The following is an 18,706-nucleotide window of genomic DNA, read 5'->3' as shown; positions in this document are numbered from 1 at the left end:
CCCTGCCCAAGACTGATCATTTCCATTCCATGATCACCCCTCATCACCCCCCTACACAGCAGGAAGCAGTTAGAGCGGTCGTTTCCCCTTATCCTGCAAGATTGTAGAATGGACATTGACAGTGGGGAACTGTAACATGGAAGAACAAAATCTGACTCCATGTTGGATCTGTTTCTTTTACTTTGACCCTTGCTTTCCATTGCTTTTTTTCTGTCTGTAGCTATAGGCATACATAATGGCCTGCCTTGGGGAACCCTGCTCCTCTGCCTGAAGGTTAAACTAAAGTGCCCTTGTTCAGCTCTCAGGGAAACACCCTGACCCTGTCCACCTGTGAACGGGTGCAAAAAAGAAGAAATTAACACATCCCCTCGCCGAGGCTGGCCAAAACCAGGAGAGGAGATGTTTTGCAAGACTTATGGCCTTTTTATTTCCTCAACTCCTCTGCCTCTCTGTTCTATAAAAGAAACTAGCATCTATACCCTGAGAAGATGGTACTCTAGGACACTAGTCTGCCACCTTCTCGGATGCCTGGCTTTCCAAATAAAGTCTCTATTCCTTGCCTCAACAGCTCATCTCCTAATTTATTGGCCTGTCATGCGGTGAGCAGAGCAAGCTTGGACTTGGCAACACTACTACTGTAGTCTCAACCAGTTTTTCTGATTCTGTTTAGAAATTGCTAAAATTTTGAAATAATTATAGATTCATGGGAAGTTGCAAAAAAATAGGTATGAGGAAATCCCATGTATCCTTCAGCCATTGCCTCTAATGGTAACATCTTGTATAACTGTAGTATAATATCAAAGCCAGGAAACTGACATAGGTATATGTCATGTCATAGAATTTATTCAAATCTCATCAGTTTTACATGCACTCATTTTTTTGGCATGTGTATAGTTCTGTGCAACTTTGTCACATGTGTAGATTTGAAACCCAGTGGGGCCCTGTGGGGCTCTCAGCAAGGAAGCCCTTTTGTCCTCCATTTTTTGTAGGCAAGACTCCAGCCTCCATGACCTTCCCTGAGTTCCAAAGGGCAGATTTGAAGAGTTGTTAATCAAGGGAGGAGCAGCCAAGAAACCACCCAAGGCAAGATTAAAGGGACCAGAGAAGCTCATCAAGATTAGGAGACCAGCTACCTGAGATGAGATTAAAGGAGTACAGGCCCTACATACACCCTGATCTTCAGAAACCCCACCCTTGAACCACAGTTATAAAACCTTCATCAAATCCTCTGGGGTTGGAACACATAGTTTTTTGAGGCAGAAGCCCAGCATGTCTCCCTTTGCCTGGCAAAGCAATACCACTATCTTTTTCTGCTTCACCCAAAACTCTGTCTCTGAGATTCGATTCAGCACTATTGTACAGAGAGGCCAAGCTTTCAGTAACAGATTCATGTAACTGCCACCAAAATCAAGATACAGAACGATTCCATTACCATAAGACTCCCTTGTGCTACCTTTTTAGGACATACCCATGCCCTCTCCCCAATCATTAACTCCTGGCAACCACCAATCTATTCTCTATCTCTATAATTTTGTTATCTCAAGAATGTTAAAAAAAAAAAAAGAGAATGTTATATAAATGCAATAATATAGTAAGTAATTTTTTTGTGATTGGCTTTTTTTTTTTTTTTTTTGCAGTACGCGGGCCTCTCACCGTTGTGGCCTCTCCCATCGCGGAGCACAAGCCCTGGATGCGCAGGCTCAGCGGCCATGGCTCACGGGCCCAGCCGCTCCGCGGCATGTGGGATCCTCCCTGACCAGGGCATGAACCCATATCCCCTGCATCGGCAGGCGGACTCTCAACCACTGTGCCACCAGGGAAGCCCTGTGATTGGCTTTTTTTAGTCAGCATAATTCTCTTGAGATCTGCCCAAGTTGTTGCATGTATCAGTAGTTTCGTTTTTTACTGTTGTGTAGTGTTCCACGGTATGGATGGACCATAGTTTTTTTTTTTTTCTTAATTTTTATTGGAGTATACTTGTTTTACAATGTTGTGTTAATTTTATGTGTACAGCAAAGTGAATCATGGACATTTGGGTTGTTTCCAGTTTTGGTCTATTACAAATGCTGCTATTGTTATCCGAAAACTGGGTTTGCCTCTTGGTGGGTGCAAGCCAAAAGACACAACCAAGTCAAAGAGTGGGAGAAGTATTACTTACAGCAAGTAAGAACACCAGGGATCTTTCCCAAAGCAGTATCTCCCCAACAGCAAATTTGTGTAAGTTTTAAGCTAAGGGTACATGCGTATTCATGAAGGGGCTTGAGCAGAGGAGAATTTAGCATAGAATTGGGACAAAGGTTAACAGAGTCCAAGCTTTAGTTGATTGAAGTCATTAGGTTCAGTAAAGGTCAATATTATTATTACTTACGTTTTGACCAGTCTGGGATCTCAGCCTGTAGTTACCGTCCTCCAGCTGGGTGGTGGCCTTAGTTCCTGCAGAACTCAAAGATATGTATTAGATTGTTATGTATGTCCCTTGGATATAGGAAGAACTAGGAGGAATTAAGGGGAGGAATTAGGACTCTTTTATTACTGAGCTATTGTTTCCTGATTGCTTTCCCTTTGTTCCTGCATTCTTTAGTTCCCTTAAATCATTAATTACTGAGACCTCTTTGAGGGCAAGAATTGTGGCCAGGCTTGGATCACAAAGTGGCTTAGGCCAAAAATGGCTTCTCTTAAAGTAAGAAACAAACAAACAAAAAAAAACCAAGGTCAGTTCTCTTTCTCTGGGGACCCCTTATCCTATCGACTTACACTATAAACATTTGTGTACAAGTTTTTGTGTGAACAGAACGTAGCCATTTTCTCTGGGATAAACACCCAACAGTGCAATTGCTGGTCATGTGGTAAGCACATGTTTAGTTTTATAAGAAGCCAAACTTTTCCAGAGTGGCTGTACCATTTCACATTCCTGCCAGCAATGTATGAGCGGATCCAGTTTCTCCACCTCCTTGAGAGCATTTGGTGTTGTCACTATTTTTTATTTTAGCCATCATCAAAGGTGTGTAGTGATATCTCATTGTGGTTTTAATTTGCATTTCCCTAATGGCTAATGATGCTGAATATCTTTTCATGTGCTTATTTGCCATCTGCATATCTTCTTCAGTGAAATACCTTGTCTTTTGCTCATTCTCTAATTGGATATTTTTTTAACAGTTGAGTTGTGAGAATTCTCTATATAGTCTAGATACAAGGGCTGTGTTGTGTATGTGGTTTGCCAATATTTTCTCCCACCCTGTAGCTTGTATTTTTCATCCTCTTCTCAGGGTCTTCTGAAGAGCCAGAGGTTTTCATTTTGATAAGATCCAGTTTATCAACGTTTTCCTTGTATGAATTGTGCTTATGGTGGCAAGTCTAAAAACTCTGCCTAGCCCTTGGTCCTGAAGATTTTTTACCATGTTTTTTTTCCTAAACTTTTTACAGTGTTGACTAAAAAACCCCACACAGCCTAGAAGTAGTGAGGTAAGTTTTATTTGATGGCCCTACTGATGACTATAGCTTGGGAGACAGTCTCTCAGATAGCTCTGAGGAACTGTTCCAAAGAGGTAAGGGAGAAACCAGGATATATAGTTTTTGCTGAAAAAAACAAACAAGAAACATGTTAGTGGAACATCAAAAGATTACTGCTAATCAATTTAGAGAACAGACTTGTGGTTGCCAAGGGGGAGAAGGGTGGGGGAGGGAAGGATTGGGAGTTTGGGATTAGCAGATGCAAACTATTATATATAGGATGGATAAACAACAAGGTCCTATTGTATAGCACAGGGAACTATATACAGTATCCTGTGATAAACCATGATGGAAAAGAATATGAAAAGGAACATTTATATGTATAACTGAATCACTTTGCTGTACAGCAGAAATTAACACAACATTGTAAATCAACTATACATCAATAAAATTTTTTAAAAATTACTGCTAATCACACAAAAAGCTGCATTGGATAAAAAAATACGCTCATTGAAATTATTCACTTGATACGCATCTTAACTATCTAGGGCCAGTACCCTGTTTCTCTCCTGATTTCCCTTCAGTGTGCACCACTGGGGAGGCTACAGTGGCTGATGGCTTGATGTCAGGCAACAGTCTTTGTTTACTGAAATGGCAGGCAACATTTTCTTTCTTTCTTTTTTTTTTGTCCACATAGTTTTACACTTACAAAACTATGACCCATTTGGAGTGAATTTTCATTTAAAGTGGGAGGTTTAGGTAGAGGTTTTCTTTCTTCTTCTTCTTTTGCCTATTGGTGTCCCATTGCTCCCGCACATTTGTTGCAAAGGCTCCTGATTCTGCTTTGTATCTTACCCCATCCATTCCTCCTACAGCAGTCAGAATGCTTTGTTTTTTTAAATGTGTATCAGATGATATGACGCCCTACTCAAATTTTTCCAATCACTTCCCACCAAAACGTAATCTTGCTGCTCTCCAACCGCAGTTTCTAGTGCTCAACGCCCACTATAATACTGGCCCTTGGGTAATCACCAGAGTTGCTCCCTCACTTCATGCAGGTCTATTCTACTGCCACCTCCTTTAACCTTTAAAGTAGTTTACTGCTTCAATCTTCCTTCCGCCCTTGCCCTGCTTTTTCTTAACAACATTTGCATACTATGATATATTTCATATTAATTTGCTCATTTATTTATTGTGTGTCCCCATAACCAGCTCCAACAAAGTTTACTGCTATACCCCAGACCCTGAAACAATACCTGCCACACAGAAGTTACTCGATTAAAAATCTGCTTGACAGGCTGGAAAGAATGAGTAAATGTAAAACGAGGGCGACCGTCTACTTTTAGGTCAGGCGCTCGTTCAGACTCAATGAAAAGTGTGAGCGCCACCTCTCGGTAAGTCAATTTGCTCGAGAAAACAGTCACAGAATCTTAAGGAAAAAAAAAAGATGGCGGTAGCCAGCCAGAAGAGCAGGGAAAAACAGTACCGGAAGTTTAACTTCGGAAATTGCTCCCTAGAATGACACCCGACTGTCAGGAGGAAGCGTAGGCGAGTGGTGTTCTGAAAAATGGGCCCTCCCGCAGCAGATCTGGGCAGAAGCGTTCCTCGCGTGCGGGTGCCGGGAACCACGAGGGGCGGGGGCGTATTTCCGGTGCCGGTGGCAGCAGAAGGAGTTGAAGCCCAAGTAGCCGGATTGGTGAGAAGGGTTCGGGGTACTGAAAGGAAAGGGAGAGGAAGGGGAGGGGGAGGTGAAGAGGTCGGAGGAGTTCCGCTCTGAGAGGTGGCCAGGGTGATGGGGTGGGAGGGAAGCGCCTGTCGACAGGTGCAAACCTGTCAGCTCACGTCCCACGCCACGTGGACTCACCTTTGTCCGTGGCTGCTTTTCTCATCAGGACGCGACCGTAGGGGTTGTGCCTTATTTGTTTCTGTCTAGTGCAGTGCTGGGCTCTGAATGAATGACAGGTGTGTGTCAGGTGGATGTGGAGGACACTTACAGGGACTGTTTGTAGCTCTTTAGCTCCATTTTCTCCTGGGGAATCCATGCTTGTCTCCAGCTTCCCCCGGGAGATCTCCGCCAGTTCTTGGGCTTTGTCTCTTTTTCTTGGAGGTGTAGGGTGATTATCATTTAAGACATTTTCTTTGCTCTTATTGAGTGCTAGGCCCTGTGGCTAGGTACCAGGGACAGACACAGAAGTTATCCATCCGTGTATACAGGCGGCAGGCCAGTGGAGAGACAGAAAACAGAAAATGCAAACATATTGTTAAGGTGCTGAAATAAGAGGTAAACTAAAGTACAGGAAGATAGAGCCAGAACTTGGTGCTGTTACCCACAGAGGGATTGACTTTCAAGGTGAAGGGACTCCTTTCTCATCTTGTGGAGACACAGCAGGTCCTGAGCCCGATCTTTTTCTCTGTAAAAGGAAAAGTCTGGAATAGATACTTTCTAGGCTTCCTTCCAGTATGACGTCGCATATCAGATATTACTCATGGCAATAGTTCTTCCACAGTCCACCGTTTACTGGTTAGTCAGAATATTCATTACATCTCATGATATAGCATAAGTTGCATAGGGTTGGGAAATCTGGACTTCGGTCCTCATTCGGGTGCTCTAGATCTGTTTCCTCATTTGTAAAAGAAGGGGATTGTAATGAAATAATCTGCAAAACCTCTGCTAGTTCTAATACCATGACTGTGGTGGTATGTCAAACCATATTTTAGACTGCCCTGTACCAGACATCACTTTCACATTATCACTGTGGTGTCCCTCATCTGGATAATTGAGAGATAGTGTCTTTTTTTTTTTTTAAAAAAACATTCCCTGTCTTAGTTCTGCCACAGTATTGGGTACACAGTAGATGCTTATGTTAGTTCAAAAACTGGCTCCTGTACACAGAAGGAAAGGAGAGACTGAAGAAAGGCAGACCACTCCAGATTGGTAGGTAACAGGTGTAATGAGAAACGGAGCTTGAGGCCTATCTTGGGTGGTTGCAAGATGAGTAGATCTCTGCTCTTGCCCACGAGAATTTTAAAAGTATGCGTAGAGGCCTTAACTAGGTACAGTCACATGTTCAGTTCAGATGGTCTCAACAACACCTTACTCTCTCAAGGCTGTGTCCTTCGAACAGCCCCTACTGTGGGGACAGTAGGCAGAGTGTACATTCCAAGGACAGGGGTGGGGGTGAGGAGCCTCCAGTTTCTGGGTTCAGCTGGAGGGTCAGCTGATAGTTATGACCTCCTCCAGTACTCCGCCGCTTGGGACTGGCCCTTGCAGTCTCACCCCCTTCTTCTGCAGGGTCAGAAGTGTGCCCTGAGAGGTTAGCAAGGGGTTCTGCCAGCATGGCAGTGGCTCATTTGGCAGCTATCTGACTGCAGTGGAGGCAGTATAGAGGTATAGAGGCACCTATACCTCTATACTGTGCAGTATAGAGGCACATCCAAGAGAAAACATGGATTAAGATGAGTCCCAAAATAAGTAACAGTTTTCTCTATGAAGAGCCCCATAATCTGAACCATTGATTTCCTACGTCCCCTTATGAGGCAGTAATAATGTCCAAGGCTCTTCTGTTTTGGAGGACAGCTTTTCTCATGAAAGATATTTCAGTGGTAAAGACAGGCTTTGCAGGCTGTCATTTAAGGCTTGCTGGATGAAGTTAGTAAGGGCTTCTCTGTTTGCTATAATGTGCTCCAGGCCAATGGAGGGGACCAAGATGGTGGCTAAATGATTGTACCAGTAGAAAACGGAACATGCCCATCTGGCCTGGAGGAGAGGGAGGTTGGTGGCTTTAGGAACTTGACCCGGTTGTACGTACCATACATATTGGCCGGGGCAGGCAGCGGTGGACTGGGGGCAGGATATGCCAGACCAGGAACCCCACCTTCTCCCCTCTTTCAAAGATGCGTGTTTCATTCCAGCTATAGCACATTTCAACAGTCCGGCTTGCAGTAGGACAGCAGGATCCCAGTGGAGATTGAGTAAGTCTCCTTTACCCGGAGGTGTGAATTCACCCATCCCGGTGAGACATCCCACTGCAAATTCCAGTAGATAACTCCTTTCCCAGGTATGATGGGGCTTGGTGTTCTCAGCAGTACAGCACACTGATCCACAGAGAAAGTTGGGGCAGTGGCTGTTTCCCAAGACTTCCTTACTTGTATGGCATTGGGTGTCTTGTCAGGGGTCCCCAGTCTGGCATTTGGGGCCGTAGGTTCTACTGGTTGATCGTTCAAATGCATCAAAATCTGGGACAGTACTTTAGTCCACCCGGCCAAGGTGGTTTTGCCTGTTAGTAATTTAATCTGCTGCTTTACTATTCCATTTTTCCTTTCTGCCAGTCCTCCTGCCTCCTGTGGGTTATAGGGGAGATGGAACTTCCATTTGATGTCATATTCTTTTGCCCAGTCATGACCTTTGAAATATAACCCCCGATCACTGTCTATTCAACAAAGGTATCCATACGTGGTCTTAGCTTCTCTAATCCCCTGATAGCGGCAGCCTGGTTTGTGAGGCAACAGGGGACAGCTTGGGTTGGGCCAGATGCAGTGTCCACAAACACCAGAGCATATTTAGAACCCTCACTAGGAAGGAGGGAGCCGGTATAATCAATTGGCCAATTTCACATCAGTTGGGAGCTCTGGTGGGTGGCCCCAGACTCCTTTGGCAGTTGCCTTGGGTGTTGTTTAGAACACACAGGACATGCTATTACTGCATTAATTGAGGCACTGTATTTCAAAGGCAGTCCAGCATCCTTGGCAATATGTCATCCCCCTGGGCACTTCAGTGTTCCCTCTTCCTATGCACCCAAGGGTCAGTTGCTAGGACTCATTTCTGGCCTAGGGCATCAGCTTCCTGATTTCCAGAGGATGTCAGTGCCTTATGAGCCAGGGTGTGGAAGACAGTGAGGAGTGCCTCAGACTCTTGCAGGTGAACCCAAATGTCTTTTTACGTATCCAGACCCCACAAGGCTTATTTATGATCATTCACCTCTTGTCTTTCCATTGTCTAAGCCATAGGGTTAATCCCTTGAGAACAGCCCAACTGTCAGTGCAAAACATTCATGGCCAGGGCTCACCAGCCCACTGGAGGCTGCCGTTTGTTCCTCTTTCCAGGCATGTGTATATCAGGCATCAGTGGCAATTTCCCGCACTCCCTCTCTACAGGCCCACACAGGAGCAGGGCCAGGACATTTGGAGGATCTACATTCTCTACAGGGCCTAGGAGCACCCACATTTCTAGACAGCGGGCCGGTGGTAGGGTACTCCTCTGCTGCAAATAGACGTGTCATTTAGTCAGTGTGGGGGGTTTGAGCCGTGGCAGAGGTGGGTAGATGGAACATATTCTGAACAACCCCTTCAAAGGAAGGGAAGTTCTTACCATGATGTGCTGTTTCTTTGTGAGAGGCTGTACCCGGAGGAATGCTGTGTACACTGCTAGAAGCTGTTACTCTGTGGGGGTGTATTGGGTTTCTGCCCCCTTCCAGGGACCAAAAATCCTAGGGGTACTCTCTTTCTGTTGTCTCTCCCACGGTGCCCAACCCAGATCTGCTGGAGTCACAGACACATCTAACTCAAATGGTAGTCCGGCTTGGGAGATGCCCAGAACTTAAATTTGCTTCACTAATATTTTTGCCATCTGAAAGGCGGCTTGCTGCTCTAATCCCCAGTCCCACGTATGCCCTCTCATTACCAGGTGGTATAAGGGATGGAGGCACTGTGCCAGATGGGGAATAAAAGTCCTCCAAAACCCCCAAATTCCTACCGAGGCTTGCACCTCTTTCACATTCTTAGGGGTTGGATAGGCTTGTACATTATCAATGACAACTTCTGGGACAACTTGAATCTTACCCAAACGAAGGACGGCCAGAAACTTTACTGAGGTGCCTGGGCCTTGAACTTTTTGTGGATTCACTGCCCATCCTCTCCCTCACAGATGTTCCAGCAAAGCCTGCAGAGTGTCCTGCAACAGGGGCAAGTCTTCACATGTGAACATTATATCATCAATGTAATGGGCCCGTTTTACTGAAGTGGGGAAGGGGAACAGGTGCAGGTCTTGGGCTATAATCCCATGACATGTGGTGGGGCTGTGCAGGCAGCCGTGAGGAAGTCCTTGAAACGTCCAGTACTGCCCCTCTCAACATGAAGGCAAATTTATCTTAGGTATCAGAAACCTATGCTTGTTAAAGTTTTTCCATAGAAGTCCTTGAATGTGAAGCACTTTTGCAGGAACAGTTTTGCAAAACCATCAGAGTACAGCAATGACTGTAAATGAAAAAAGACTTTAAAATGGCCATGGTTAAAGATCTGATGAGAGTTCATTATAATACAGTCGACAAGGGAATTTGATTGTTTTTGTGACATACATTTTAAAATTATAACTAATAACATCATACCAGGACATACCATATTTTTAGGAATTTCATACAGATATAGCCCAAAGAAAGTTTAACATCACTTCTTTTTTTTTTTTAATTTATTTATTATTTATTTATTTTATTTTTGGCTGCTTTGGGTCTTTGTTGCTGAGCGCGAGCTTTCTCTGGTTGTGGCGAGCCGGGGCTACTCTTTGTTGCGGTGCGCAAGCTTCTCACTGTGGTGGCTTCTCTTGTTGCGGAGCACGGGCTCTAGGCTCGCGGGCTTCAGTAGTTGTGGCGTGCAGGCTCAGTAGTTGTGGCTCATGGGCTCTAGAGCGCAGGCTCAGTAGTTGTGGTGCACGGGCTTAGTTGCTCCACGGCATGTGGGATCTTCCCGGACCAGGGCTCGAACCTGTGTCCCCTGCATCGGCAGGCAGATTCTTAACCACTGCGCCACCAGGGAAGTCCCTAACATCACTTCTTATTTGACAGTGTTTCCCATATAATTTAATATATCAAATAGGCTAATTAGTTTAATATCTCTCTTTTATAAGGAAAGAGAATATGTCTTTTGAGATGCTCCAGGGGCCCTCTGGAAAATCCCAAAGTTAGTTCTAGGTCAGCATAACTTTATTTAGAATTAGATTTTGGGGGAGCTTGTCAAAAATACCAAAAGGTTTTAAAACACTAGATTAAATAGGATCTTAGCTCACTGTGAAACAATACTTAGTTATCTATTTAACTTAAGTGACAAAGACGCCAAAGGCAAATACAGAAAGTTACATAATTGTAAAAAAAAACTTAGCTCTTTTAATAGAGAAGATTCAGTTTTCTTAAGTAATTGAAGATGTGATAAAGACAACATGAAGCACAAGAAATTATTTGGATAAAACCACAGAATCTTTTTTCTGGGCAGGTTACTCAAAAGGTAAAGAAAAACCTCTTACAGTCCCATGAGGAATAGACCGATAGTCCAACAAAACTTTGTCCTTTGAGTAGATGAAAGAAAATTGTTTCAGCTTTATATAAGTACACTACTGATATCAAAGCTTATTTTTCTTTAGGCCAACTAAATAGAGCTCTTTTACAAGTTAATTTTGACAATACTCTCTGGAGATAGAAAAACATCACCTATATATAACAGATCCATAGACATACGAACATACTGACAGACACAAACAGAGAATCCATAGCTTTCTCTCCAGAACTTTAGCCATGAATCAAGTATCCACCCACATGGCTGAAGCCTTTTACTAATATTTGCGGAGAAGATTTTAAAAATTTGGGAATTCCGTGGTGGTCCAGTAGTTAGGACTCCACACTTCCACTGCAGGGGGAATGGGTTTGATCCCTGATGGGGGAACTAAGATCCCTCAAGCCACGCAGCGTGGCCAAAAAAAAAAAAAATTGGTACTTGCCCTTGATGAATAATCTTAGGGAAACTGTGGACTAGATTTTGTGTGACGGTGCTCCTATAGCAGTCTGTGTTTTCACCACTGCCCCCACCCCCGCCTTTTCTTTGGTCTGTGGGCAGTGTTTTAGTTATTTCCTGTGGTGTTTACATTTCAAAGACATGGTAAGATTTATAACTTCAAGGAACAGAGAAGGAATGCTAGTTTTCTCTTAAGATATTTAAAGTTTTTCTTTGTATTAGGGGTTGGACAGCATGGGGCGCTTCAGCTGTTTCATTCTGTCACCACAACATCCTCCCCTTTGTGCTCCTCACTTGCCCGGGGTTCCTGTCTCCTAGTGTCCTAGTCAGGCGTTGGCACAGCACTTGGACATTGATCTGCAGCAGCTTGTGCTCTCCTAGCTTTGCCACATGACAAGCTAAGGTCTCCGATTTATAATCCTGCTCTCTTATCTTGTCCGCCAGCCCCAAAGCTGGCGGAGCAGTGGACACCTGCGCGTTCTTCTCTAACTTCAGCTCTTCTCTAACTTCAGCTCAGCAGAGGCCAGCCCACTGTGGTAGCCATTCATTTTCCTTCTCTGCTGCTCTGTGTAGTTTCTCTAATAAATGCAATAAAGCAGCCGGTGTTCTTGGGGCATCCTTGTTTTCATGTGGTGGTCCGCAAGTATCAAACATACAGGCCACCCTCCTCACATAGAGGTCGATGTTCAGCTTGGGATTTCCCCCAGGGATGCCTCTTTCCCAAGGCCCATTTCTTCAGTCTCCTGGCTGGCTCACAAATTGTTAGTCCACACACTGGCCCCTGTACAGAGAGGACCAGGAGAGACCAAAGAGGTTGACCACTCCAGGTTGGAAGGTAGCAGTTTTAATAAGTAAGGGAACATACATATGAGGCTTGTCTTGGCTGGCTGCATTGTACCCACCCACCAGAATCTTAAAGTTTATATAGTTTATATAAACTTATATAGTTTAACTGGGTTCAGTCACATGTTCAGTCCAGATGGTCTCAACAACACCTTACTCTCCCAAGGCTGTGTCCTTGTAATGACTGCAACTGTGGGAACAGTGTACAGAGTGTATATTCCAGGGACAGGAAAAGGGTGAGGAGCCTCCGATTGCCTGAGTCCAGATCGAGGGTGAACTGGCAATCATGTCCTCTTGACATGACTTAATAGAAGCTTATTAAATCAAATGAAATAGAAATTATAGGCCCTGCTTTTGGACCCTTCCCCACTCTGGGGTATTAGTTCATAGATGAGGGGACTGAGGAGGAATTAGGTTTTACCAGAGAGTCGAGTCCTGGAGTTGACGTTGCAGATTTAAACCAGCTTTATGGAGGTAATCCTCTTGAGAAGGATAATGATGTAGGCAGGATATTGTTTGTTGTGTTGTTTCATCCCTCCACCTGTCTATCCCCAGGACCATGGCCAATAGCGAGCGCACCTTCATTGCCATCAAGCCTGATGGAGTCCAGCGCGGCCTTGTGGGAGAGATCATCAAGCGTTTTGAGCAGAAGGGATTCCGCCTTGTTGCCATGAAATTCATGCAGGTAAGTGGACTTCATTCTTGCTATTTCTATTATTTCATAGAAATAGGAGAACGTCATAGGTCAGCCTCTCTGTTTCTCCCTTCAGCTCATTTTAGGCGTCTCCATTTAGGGTGAACACAAATGTCCTAAAACCCGGAAACTCCTCGGTGGCATCTCCGCTGAGTCTTGGAGCAAAAAAGTTATTTGCGACTTTCCGAAGTAGCCTCCCTTTCCTCGTGGCAATGCAGGGTTCCACATATTACTGCAGCACTGTGATTTCTGACGCAAAGCCCTGGGCTTGTTTGAGCTCCTGATCATGAGCTTCCTGAGCAGATAATTTTAGAGACCCTCCCTCTCCTCCCCACTGTCCCCACCGTTTGAGGCAGGTTGTTTTTCAGCAAGGAAGTCTTTCTATCATTGTTTAACACCTGCCTACTGTCTAGCATATATTAGGCGCCATCAGGGCATGTAGGGGAAAGTTGTGATTTTGCTCTTGGGGCGGCCCACCTGAAACAGCAGAGGGCAGACACACTTGTAAGATACCTACAAAACAATATTTCAAAAAATGCAAAGGATTGGTTGACCAAGAACCCATCTGCAAACAGACCTGGGAAATAAGAATTTAAATTCTCAAAGCAAGTACATTAGGGGATCATCTTTTTTTCCTATTAAGAGTCAACTTTAATGAATGAATCAGAAAAAAAAAGAGTGGGGGGTGGGTCATGCAGCTTGTGGGATCTTAGTTCCCTGACCAGGGATCGAACCTGGGCCCTGGCAGTAAAAGCGCCAAGTTCTAACCACTGGGTCGCCAGGGAATTTTAAATTTAGTTTGATTTGCATTTTAGTTCCTGTGTGATGTTTTAGAAAAACTGTGTTAATATAAAAGGGAGAAGACTGATGTTAATGCCGAGGGGAGAGTGGGACAGAATGATTAGAGCCAGGTATTGGACAAGCAGTGCTTTCCAGAGTTTGTATATTAAATCAGGTTGTTTTTTTTTAATGCAACTTTATTGGAGTATAATTGCTTCACAATACCGTGTTAGTTTCTGTTGAACAACAAAGCGAATCGGCCATCTGCGTACACGTGTCCCCATATCCCCTCCCTCTTGAGCCTCCCTCCCACCCTCCCTATCCCACCCCTCTAGGTCACGCAAAGCACTAAGCCTATCTCCCTGTGCTATGCTGCTGCTTCCCACCAGCCAACTATTTTACATTCGGTAGCGTATACACGTCAATGCTACCCTCACTTCGCGCCAGCTTCGACCTCCCACCCCACGTCATCAAGTCCATTCTCTATGTCTGCGTCTTTATTCCTGCCTTGCAACTAGGTTCATCAGTTCTGAAGGTAAAGTGAAATCAAAGTATTGTTGATCGGATATTTACCCCGTGCTGGGCACATGTGTTTTTTCATCTAGGTCTCATGACAACCCAGAGAGGTACTTATTCCTTTTCCCGTGGTTGTTAGTGATAGGAAGCTGAGGCTTGGAGAAGTTCAGTAATGTGTGGTTATCCAGTCAGTGATGCAGCTGGGATTTCAGCCCAGGTCTCTCTGACCCCTAAGTGCATACATTTCGTCCTTTACACTGAGTTTCCTGTCAAGGGCATGGACTTGGTGAAGAATGGGAGGAGGGATAGCTGCCATGAGCCTACAGGGTTATTTATTTATCTAAATTTTTTTTCTTAAAAAAAAAACATTAGATTAAATTAATTAATTAATTAAAGCCTTTATTCTCTGAATAAATATGAAGAGAAATGGCCTGGTTCAGTTTGCTTCTCATCCAATGCTGAGACCACCTCCCTGTAACATTTTAGCTGAGGCTTGCTTGGGCGTGGAAATTTATTGTATTGTTAGCTTTCCTGTGTAAAATACCATGGCTGGATTCAATTCTAATGTTCTGTAATTTTATGCTGATCAATCAAGGACAGTAGGGGGAAAACTGGTACAAAGCTGAAGCACTTTTAGTCCCTGTCACTTCTTCCCTTTGGTAAAGTCAAGAGTGAATTGGGTTATAACAGAACAAGTGAGCTGAGAGCTCACGTTTTAAATGGCAGGATGGGTAAGTGGGAAATAACTAAATTGCTGGTTCTTAAGATAGTTTTGGGATCAATTCTCTTCTCTATCCTGTGGGATAGGCTTCTGAAGACCTTCTCAAGGAGCACTATATTGACCTGAAGGACCGTCCATTCTTTGCTGGCCTGGTGAAGTACATGCACTCAGGGCCAGTGGTTGCCATGGTGAGTGTAACACGTGTGGGATGTTGATGTGAATGACTCAGCTGGGAGTGAAGAGTGAATATTGTGATTCTTGCTTCTAATGCCAGGTCCTCATTGTTGCGGAGGATTCTGAGGCTAGGGCATTGGACATTTAGGGTATGAGTCAGCTCTCTGGCTCACCAAAGACAAAATACCTTTGCTTGCTGAACTGAAGACTCACATCTGGGAGAAATCAGGAGAGATATGCCTGATTGTAAGCTCCTGGAGGTGAGGGAGACGGTGTCTTGTTTATTGCAGTGATTCTTCTCTTAGTGTGTATCGGTTGTCATCTTTGTGCCAGGCTCTTTTAGACACTGGGGATACAATCATGAATGAGACAAAATAGGTAACTGTTTTCATAGCTTTCCTTGCCTATGTATCCTGAAAAGGGAGGATGGGCAGATAATAAAGAAACCAAAAAACATATATATATCAGCTAATGATTAGTGATATGCACAGAAATGAAATAGGATTATGTGATAGCAAGTGAGCGCTTTAGACTGGGTGGTCAAGGAACGTGATTTTCAAGCTGAGATCTGGATGAGAAGGAGCCGGCCGTGTACAAATTCACAGTGAAGAGCATTCTCAACCATGAAAATAGCATGTGCAAAGGACCTGGGGTGGGGGACTTTTTGAGGTACAGAAAGACGCTTGGCCTAACTGAAGCCTGGTGGGTGAAAGGGAAGGTTGGATGAGATTAATTCATAGGCACAGGCAGAGGCCAGATTATGTAGGGCTGTCTCAGCCCTGTACTTCCTGAGTGCTGGGAAGCTATGGGAGGTTTCTACACTTTGTGTTTTAGAAAGGCCACTCTGTGTCAAGAATGGATTGTAGAAAGGCAAGAGGAGGGCAGGGAGACCAATATTCCCAGTGCTGGAACACTTAGATGCCCCATAAGTATTTGTTCAATGGATGAATGTCATTTTAAGGGGGTGCTTTTTCTTTTTCTTTTTTTTTGGAATTAATAGTTTTCAGATTTTCTGCTGAGATTGGTTTCCTTCCTTGACCATATCTTCTTTTGTCCTTGGAGGTCTGGGAGGGGCTGAATGTTGTGAAGACAGGTCGAGTGATGCTTGGGGAGACCAACCCTGTGGACTCCAAGCCTGGGACCATCCGTGGGGACTTCTGCATCCAAGTTGGCAGGTGAGAGTCGGTGCATTTTACTCTTTTCTAAAATCCAAGTGCCACAAGAATTTGGGTTTCTGAAGCTGAGGGTAGACATGATACCATATACAGAGCAATTTGTAATCAGAGTTTATTGTTTTCCTCCTTCTTAATTGGTGTTTGGCTTTGCAGGCCCCCCTGCCTTTGGTCATCAACATCACTATGGTTGTGCCTTTGTTGTGAGAGTAGAACCTGGTACAATGCGCTTTGCTGGCCAGAGTCCTTCCTGAGGCTCCCACTGCTCGCATCAGTGCTGCTAGGAGGGCTGGACGTGGAGAGGGCATTCTTTATCCTTACATTAGTGGCAGTCATGGGTTTTTTCTTCTGACATGGAATAATGTATATGGAGCTTTGGTTTTTTCTGCTCCGGTGGCTGTAGACTTTCTGGCAATGGGAATGAGGGGATCTTCTGGGCAGTTTAATCCTTCTGACCTCGGTAATGTGGCCGTCTCTCTTCCCATCCAGGAACGTTATCCATGGCAGTGATTCTGTGGAGAGTGCAGAGAAGGAGATCGGCTTGTGGTTTCACCCTGAGGAACTGGTGAATTACAAGAGCTGTGCTCAGAACTGGATCTACGAGTGACATGGAAGCAGACCACAGTGCTTGTCCCACCCCACTTCCCCTCCCTCTCATGGGCAGGGGCCAGGTCATAGCAAATCTAGTTATTTCTGAGAACTTGCTTTTCATCCGGAGGGAAACTCTTGGAGCTGTGGATGCTCCCTGTACAGTGTTATGTGCTATCATCAGATTAAAATGTTTCATCTCAAGGAAGGAGTCGTTGAGTAAGGTACTTTGTATTGTTGTATTGCTCTGTATTCCTTTTTCTCTTTCACATATTCTGGCTAACCGAAGCTAATAGAGAGTGTAAACACTATATAAATTATATTGGCCTGAGAGATCACACATACACACACATTCTTTGCCTGTCCCTCTCTTCCCCCTGCATTCCATCCACTCTTGGCACTGAGCCGGTCAACAGCTCTCTGTCAGGGATCTGCTGGGTTGCCAAGACTGTCCTGTGCATCGAAGATTCCCTGGAAATAAAAGATACCCTTCCTGCCCTTGAGAAGCTCTCATGGATTCAGTGGCTGGGGGAGTGTGAGAAGTTGTAACTACTCCAGAGCCAAGAAGCTATGTGGATAGTGGGCCTGGATTTCTGTGATGTCCTCAAAAGAAGCAGAAGATATCTTGTGAGTAGTTTTGATTAGTTAGGATGTTGATTTGGTTGCTTTAATAGAGACAAGATGGAAATTTACTTATCATTTACTTAAAAGTTCAAACTGGAGATCTGATGTAGATCACTGTGACTATAGTTAACAATACTGTATTACATATTTGAAATTTGCTAAGAGGGTAGATCTGTGCTCTCATCGCAAGAAAGAGAGAGAGAGAGAGAGAGAGAGAGAGAGAGAGAGGGAGGGGAAGGGAGGGAAGGAAGGAAGGAAGAGAGAGAAAGAAAGGTAGATAGAAAGAAGGAAAGGAAATGGTAACTGTAGGAAGCCGTTGTTATGTTAATTAGCGTGATTGTATTAGCTTGCAGCTAGATACAGCCACAGGACTAAGCTCTGGCCAAAGAGACACGAAAAAGTGAAGGTGGTAAATTCAAGGTTGTACCCTGAAAAGGAAGGGATAATCATACTTCCCTTCCCAACGTGCTGGAAGGCGGATATAGGGGTGGTAACCATCCTGGATTGGTTGGAGGGAACTGAATCTCTGGACCACCTCAAGGATCAGAGCCTTACCACCATCACCACTTCTATGTACCGGACCTGCTTAGATTTTTTCCCCCCAGTTTTACTGAGATACAACTGACAAATAAAATTGTAAGATATTTAAAATGTACAACATGCACGATGATTTGCTATAAGTTACATTGTGGAAGGATTTCTCCCATGGGGGGCCACCTTTTGTTTGGGCAGCTGAGGAATAGATGCGTTTCTGTTTCATACAAAGAGTGGGGAGTGAAATAGAGTACCAGGACTTTGGGGGAATGAATATGTGTGTAGCGAGGCAGCAGGGTCATGAAACTGCACAGCTCATCTCAGGACTTAATGGAGCTCGGGTTGTTTATGTCTTGGCACAGAAGGAATTCAGCAAGAGACAAAGTGATAGGTAAGAAGTAGATTTATTAACATAGAGGACACTTGTGAAGGATACGAGTGGGCAGGCAAGAGGGCTTTTCCCTGAGAACTAAGTGGGCTACGTTTTTATAATCTAAGGAAAAGTGGGGAGGGGAGAAGACCACCTTCTTCCTCTTCCTTTGTAAAGATGTTGCAGGAAAATGGGGTGCGAGAGAATGGTCATGTCCCAGGTCTTGGGCGAGCTCCTGGGACAGGCTGCTAAGTGAGGGTACTTGGCTTTGCGCAGGAAAGAATTCAAGAGCAAGCCATGGTGAAGTCAAAGAGGCTGACTGAGAGAGATACACATTCTGTTACTGAACTTGTGTTCGTGTGCTTGATGCACAGTGAGGCCAGACAACGCCTAAATGTTGGAGTTTGGAGCAGAGCAAGGCTTATTGCAGGGCCGTGCAAGGAGACGGGTGGCTCAGGCCCCTG

The 18,706-nt window shown here is 44.6% G+C and overlaps 1 protein-coding gene across 4 annotated transcripts; it reads left to right on the top strand.

Annotated features, from left to right (window-relative positions):
• The first annotated feature begins 5,039 nt into the window (after positions 1–5,039).
• LOC116745719 (nucleoside diphosphate kinase A 1) lies at positions 5,040–16,925 on the top strand. 4 transcript variants are annotated; one of them, XM_032616720.1, is made up of 6 exons: positions 5,040–5,146; positions 7,363–7,508; positions 12,625–12,754; positions 14,867–14,968; positions 16,017–16,129; positions 16,616–16,925. In XM_032616720.1, the coding sequence occupies exons 3-6, from the start codon at positions 12,629–12,631 to the stop codon at positions 16,731–16,733; spliced, it is 459 nt and encodes a 152-aa protein (XP_032472611.1). In that variant the 5' UTR covers positions 5,040–5,146; positions 7,363–7,508; positions 12,625–12,628; the 3' UTR covers positions 16,734–16,925. The 4 variants fall into 4 exon arrangements, with proteins under 4 accessions (XP_032472611.1, XP_032472610.1, XP_032472612.1 ...); XM_032616721.1 differs by having other exon boundaries at positions 5,071–5,146; positions 7,363–7,422; XM_032616722.1 differs by having other exon boundaries at positions 5,074–5,146; positions 7,363–7,463.
• Positions 16,926–18,706: the final 1,781 nt, after the last annotated feature.

This window comes from Phocoena sinus, chromosome 20 (assembly GCF_008692025.1).
Source record: "Phocoena sinus isolate mPhoSin1 chromosome 20, mPhoSin1.pri, whole genome shotgun sequence".
Lineage (NCBI taxonomy): Eukaryota > Metazoa > Chordata > Mammalia > Artiodactyla > Phocoenidae > Phocoena > Phocoena sinus.
Note: the sequence above shows the minus strand (reverse complement) of the source record. Positions and strands in the feature narration are given on the sequence as shown.